This window comes from Capsicum annuum, chromosome 10 (genome assembly GCF_002878395.1).
Source record: "Capsicum annuum cultivar UCD-10X-F1 chromosome 10, UCD10Xv1.1, whole genome shotgun sequence".
NCBI classification, from domain to species: Eukaryota; Viridiplantae; Streptophyta; class Magnoliopsida; order Solanales; family Solanaceae; genus Capsicum; species Capsicum annuum.
In genome coordinates this window covers 87,669,229-87,675,788 of record NC_061120.1, presented here as the reverse complement: position 1 = coordinate 87,675,788, position 6,560 = coordinate 87,669,229, and the positions used below count along the sequence as shown (strand labels likewise).

General features: G+C 37.5%; 1 protein-coding gene across 1 annotated transcript in view; it reads right to left on the bottom strand.

Moving 5' to 3' along the window:
* LOC107845244 (endoribonuclease Dicer homolog 1) overlaps nt 1-5,642 on the bottom strand; it is a 25,267-nt gene extending 19,625 nt beyond the window's left edge. Inside the window, exons 1-5 of the mRNA XM_047398053.1 lie at nt 4,599-5,642; nt 4,400-4,513; nt 4,031-4,241; nt 3,143-3,537; nt 2,820-3,048 (exon numbers count right to left, since the gene is read on the bottom strand). Of these exons, the coding sequence (XP_047254009.1) occupies nt 2,820-3,048; nt 3,143-3,537; nt 4,031-4,241; nt 4,400-4,513; nt 4,599-5,546 (1,897 nt within the window). The 5' untranslated portion in view covers nt 5,547-5,642. The remainder of the gene's footprint in view (nt 1-2,819; nt 3,049-3,142; nt 3,538-4,030; nt 4,242-4,399; nt 4,514-4,598) is intronic.
* Nucleotides 5,643-6,560: the final 918 nt, after the last annotated feature.

Genomic DNA, 6,560 nt, shown 5'->3' with positions numbered 1-6,560 from the left:
CGATTGACTATGGATGACCCTCTAGTTGTTTTTGTTGTAGACCATGTTAGTATAGAGGGGATATATGATTGTTGTACTAGTAATAGAAAAACCCATGTACATAGACACTCCACCCATTTGATCCCGGTGATCATTTGAAGTATGGTGATGAGGATGTCTTTTCGAATGACTTAAATGTGCATGGAACTTATGGCCTTCCTATCTCGGCTTTCAAGCCTATTTGTTGTTCCAAGAAGAGTATGTTTTCCACTTGATGAGCAACTCTTGTTCTTTGTTTCTTGTCACACTTATGTGGATAGACTAGTTGACTCTTTCTTGGGAAGGTATTCAGGTAAGAGGGATGTTTGGGTGTATGTGAAGTTTGAGCCACGACAAGATGCTATGATTGATTACACTAATCCTAACCCTCATACCTTGAGGAACTTGTTTTTGCTTGTCCTTCCTATTGTTTTGCAAGGTTCAGATTCGAGGTCGAATCCTTTTTCAAGAAGGGGAGGATGATACAAGTAAGATCGTGATTGTGGACCAATACGTAAAGACTCGAGCTCGGGTGGTTGCCCAACCAATGGAACAAGCTTTGAAGTGTAGAGAGCAAGTCTCAACACTCCAAAGCCATCCAATATGCACACTCCAAGGCCGCCCCTTTGCCATGGCTCATTAAGGGCATTTTAGTCATTTTGTAATAAGTTGTAACCTAGGCTATAAATAAAACATATTAGGTCATTTTCTCATAACTTTGATGAATATTGTGAGACTACTCTTGAGAGTATGAGTACAAGTGTGGATATCACTTATAAACAAGTGTGGATATCACTTGTGTTGGTAGCTAGTTTTGAGACGTTGATTGCTTGGGGATCCTGTTCCCTTAAGGTCACGTAAGGGTCCAAGAGTGGAATAGGCTCTTGGGTTCGTAAGACTACATCTCCATTTGTCTATCTTTCTATTTTAGTCTTGCTATAATTCTTGTAACCGTTGTCTCTTGTTATTGTAAGCCGTTTGTAATTGTTGTTTCCATATAATTGTTGTTCATCTTGTTTCATCCTCTTGGGTTGATAATATTAGTTTGGGTTGGTTGATGGTGTGATACACTCCTTGTAATTTCTTCATTATTGTTGTTGTGTAGCGAATCCAAGAGTGGTCACCAAAACGGGTCCTTGACTCTTCAAATTGTGAACTATTTTTGGTGCGTGTTAAGTGTCTTCCTTGTCGATCTTGTATCAGCATGCCTTCATAATACCTCTAATTAAGACTTGTTTGTGTCAGATTGTGACCTACTCAAGGAACTATCCATAATATTGCTAGAATCACCTTTCTTAATAATGTCTTGGGAAGGAATCTCTACAATTCAAGATCGTTAACAAAGAATGTAAAGATGCCTATGGTAACGTCCTTCATAATATGTTCAACCCATAAGAATTCCCTAATTAACTTATCAATTTCTCTTACTAATTGAAGTTGGAATAGTAAGCGAAGACAAGAAGCACATACCTTATACTAGAGAGTGGTCCACTATTAAGGAGACTTTTCTTTATTAAACAATAAATACATCCCTGTCCCATTTCTAAACAATAAATAAATCCCCTGTCCCATTTCATGTGACATACCATCTTTTTTAGGTTGTCCAAAAAAAGGATCAACTACAAAAATGGCCCTAAAATAGGTCGATCTTCATATTTTGCCTCACATAAGAAAAGTCCTATAAAATAGCCTTCATAAGGGATGGTCTAGATCTTTTGGCCCCACTTAACAAATTTTATACATAAGGCAGACCATCTAACCGTTGCCCACGTTCAGGACCTTCCAAGACAATCTAACTTTTGCACACATTCAGGACATTTCAAGACAATTCAAGACAATAAACCTGCACAATTGACCAAAAGTTCTGTCTTATACACAAAAGTTAGAACTTAAGTATGTTGCCATCAGACATAAGAACTTTTGCCCATAAGGCAGACGTTCAGGACTTTTTTAAGACAGTAAACCTGCTCAACTGGCAGAAGTCTGCCTTATAGGCAAAAGCTGGAACTTAGTTATGATGCCTCATCATACATAAGTTCTAACTTTTGCCCATAAGGCAGACGTTCAAGGCATTTCAAAACAGTGAACCTGTTCAACTATAAGGAAATGTTAGAACTCATAAAGTGGGGACAAAATTCTACACCAAACAATTTTAGGGGACACTAGACGTAATTTCGTCTGCAAAAAAATGACACTTCTCTCTATTAGGAAACCATTTAAATATAACATCCTAAATTACCCCCAAGACTTGTTTGGACCCACTTGATAATTGATGCAAAAGTTCATTCATTTACAAGGAGAGAGAAATGAAAAGACATGTAATCTCACCATCACACATTTAGTTATAGGTAATAAGGGTAATTCAATACTTGCATATATTTATTTTATGCGCCCAAAGTCTTCATTTCTTAAACTGTGTCTAATCAAACACCTCTACATAAAATCGGATGGAAGAAGAACTTCATTTTCTATCCTCTCCAATCTTTACCCGATCTTCTAAATCACATGATTCTAAAGCTCGACATATTTGAGCTTCCTTACCAAAGAGGACTCCAAATATTCCAAAAGATGAGCCATCCTAAAACCATTTGTCATGGCAAACTCGCAAGGATTCCACACTCCACTTGAGATTATTTTTTCTTTCGTCATGTTGGTGTGTTGTCCGAAGTCCGATTGGAACACATAAATATCTTCCCAAGAATCACATATACGTTCTCCGCATTCACAAAATTCAACATATGAGCTGTAAACAATTGTTGTACTATGGGCACATGATTAAACTAACTGTAATAGGTGCTTACCATGACTTCCAAGAAGCTCGCCTTCCTCCATCTCATCAAGCCTATCACTATTCGGATCGTCACCTTTATCCATCTCACCATTCAAGTTACTTTCTGCAATGGCTCCCTCTGATAACTGACATTGCAAGAGAGAGACAACCTTATCCAGGTACGATTCTTGGAACTTGACATCGAGCTGGTAGCTTGCCCTTTCATCATTTTGTAGAGCTATCAAAAAAGAATGTGCTACCTATGAAATAAAAAGGGGTCACAGGAGAAACAGCATGCAAGAACATAACATTTACAAGGTAATAAGGCACAACAAATGTGGTAACATCTGCTACCTTATAGGCAGACCACTGTCCCAGTTCACCAAGAGCATAGTTAATAGCCCTCAACTTTTGAATTAGATTAGCAGCCCCATCACTTTCAGTTCTTTCAGACACACCATAGACTTGGTGGAGCTCAACTCTAACTCCAGCATCACGAGCACCCATAAATTGCCATTTACTTCTTTTGGAACTTAACTGAGCAGCTTCTTCAACAGTTAATTCCATTTGTTTTATTTGTTCATGAAAGGACCACAGACTAGCAGCTTTATCATATTCCACTACTACTTCTGACGGCATTGGCACATGTTTCTCCAGCTCCTTGCGGTCCTTTATGGTAAAGACAACAGAATCTAATTTCGTCTCCAAGTTACGAATCTTTATTGCACAATCAACTTGGCTGGAAACACCTACATCAATCGAGACATTACAAGTTTATAAAATGCAGTGGCTAATTAGGAATAAGAACACAGAGAAAAATAACATGAATAAAGCTAAGTTTAAGATTTAATACAAAAGGAAGAGGAAACTTCATTCACAAGGCCATCACTTTCAACAGATACAAAAGACTAAATGAAAAGTAATTACTTCCTAAGGTTTTTGGTGTAAAGAACAATATGTAAGTATTTCTGCTTTTTTTCCCCTTCCCTGTAACTACTTTTGGAGGTGGCCAGCATAGCCCTTATTGCTGAGGAATACAAATAACCAGTTTCGAAAAAAAAAAAGGCCATCACTTTCGACAGAATTAATGCAACCTGGAAATACAGAAAAATAGAAAAGGAAAAGGCATGACCAAGCCGAGTTTGAGATTTAGTAACAAAGAAGTGAAGAGGAAACTTCATCTGCAAACTATAACTTCCAAAAGGATCAAGTTAAAATGCTATCAAGGAAAAGAAAGACTACCCTTCAAGTTAACAGGTGAAGCAGTCATGCCAAAAACAGATGGCCTTTTCTCCTTTGGTGTTGTATGATAGAACTCAGACATTACTAAAGAATATGGATGCTTCTTCACAGCATGGTGGCATTCATCCATAATAAGGAGATTAATTGCTTCCATTTTTATTATACTGTGCCTCAAGATGTTCAAGAGAATCTGAGCAGTCATAACCAGGACCTGCAAAAGATAGAAGTACTTGGGTGAGAAGCCTGCAACATAGTGAAGTGACAAAGTCGACAAGACTATAATGATATTTAGCAAATACGGGGTTGCACAAACTTGTAGGTAGACACGTCATGATAATAACAAGATTAGAAGAGAAAACTTGAAGCAACCTGTTTAGTTTCAAATTCACGCTGCCACCTTCGTGCATCCCAAAAATCTTGGCCCATTTCACCACAATAATGGCCAACTTGATAACCAGTTTGTTCACGAATAACTTCTGCTTGCTGTGTTCCAAAACAACAAATCAAATTCAGTTCAACTTTATACAGATGTGAAAATGGGGAAGCAGGAGACGTGCTAAAGAAGTACCTGATAAACAAGTGGAACTTTAGGAACCAGAAAAACTGCTAGCATTTTCTTGTTCTTCTTTTGCAACTCACTACATAGACTCTTCATGAGGAGGATGGCAATAAGTGTTTTTCCTGCTCCTGTTTCAAGAAAAGCAATGGTATTGCTCTTTCTGGCATGTTCAAGTACATCCAGCTGATACTTGCGTGCTTGCTCCTTGGGAGCCTGTTCCTTTGATTTGTCATCTTTCTTCTCAAAATCTCCAGAAGGTTCACGGCTTTTCTCAGTTGGTAACTTCCCCTCTCGATTTCTATCGGCTTCCCATGAACCCACCCGATAGACCAACTCTTTCCTTTCTTTGTCCCATTCCCAAAAGCCACTCGGTTCCCTCCCATTCCTATCTCTTCCAACACCACCACCATGATTTTCTCCTCTTTTTCTTTGATCCCTCCCTACTCTATTGATGTCATCATTCTCCCGGGGCCTCTTCCTAGCCAAAGGTCTATCACAGACTCCTCTCTGGTGGCTATCATCACTAAGTCGCGCCCTTTTTCCATTTCTCTCTTCTTTATCATAATAACCTCGTTCCTTATGCCTAGAAGATCCTTTTCCTTCATATAAACACTTCTTTCCCCCATCACCAGTGTTGTGCTCCACATCCTTGTTAACTTGTATCCCATTGTTCTTGGAAATTTCAGGTGCAGCTGAAGCTTCACTATGTCTATTGCTGTTGTTTCCATCACCATTCTTTAATTTTTCAAGAATCCCATCAATACCACCAAAAAAGCAAGGATCAAGACTCTCATCTGTACCCAATTGACTCCCAACGGGGACAATACTCGACCCAGTTATCGCCGTGTTACCATCAAACCCAACAAAATCTTGAATGAGATCATCACATGAAATGTCCTCACAAACATCAATCCAGTAAGAGGGTTTTCCAGAAACTCCACCATCACCACCCTCCATTACACTATATTACAATCTAACTAATTCAAGAACCCAAAGAAAATTAACAAAAAGTAAGGCAAACCCAAATCCTGTAATCAACCAAAAGAATCAAAATTTATTCTTCAGCATAATAATAGTTAAGCTATAAAATGGACTAGAAAGAACCTGCTACAACATACTACAATTCAACTAATTCAAGAACCCCCAAATGAGTAAAACTAACAAAAACACAAAATAAGCCAAACCCAGATCCTGTATTCAACCAAAAGAATCAAAATTTGTTCTTCAGAACAATTATAGTATACTATGATTTTAACTAATTGAACAACCCCCAAATGAGTAAAATAATAACAACCCACAACAAAATCACAGGCCAACCCAGATCCTATAATCAAAATTTATTCAAGAACCTGCAACAGAGTGTTATGATTTTAACTAATTCAAGAACCCCAAATGAGTAAAATTAACAAAATCAAAAAAGAAAAAAGCCAAACCCAAATCCTGTATTCAACCAAAAAATCAAATATTTATTCTTTCAGCACAATAACAGAATAAGCTAAAACAGGCTTAAAATAAAATTGGGCTAAAATAGAACCTGTTAACAGTATACGGTGATTTTAACTAATCCAAGAACCCCCAAATGAGTAAGGATAACAAAAATCAGCAACAAAAACACAAAAATGAAGCCAACCCAGATCTTGTATTCAACAAAAGAATCAATATTTATTCTTCAGCACGATAAATCTAAAAAATTCAAGAACCTCCAAAATGAGTAAAATAGCAAACCCACAACAGAACACAAAACACAAAGCCAACCTCAACAAAACACAAAAACAAAGCCAATCTAGATCCTGTAATCAACCAAAAAAATCAAAAAATCATTCTTTTCATAAAATTGGGCTAAAATAGAACCTGCTACAGTACTAGAATTTCAATTAACTCAAGAACCCCCAAATGAGTAAACAACAAAAACCCACAACAAAAGCACAAAAAATAAAGCCAACCCAGATCCTGTAATCAACCAAAAGAATC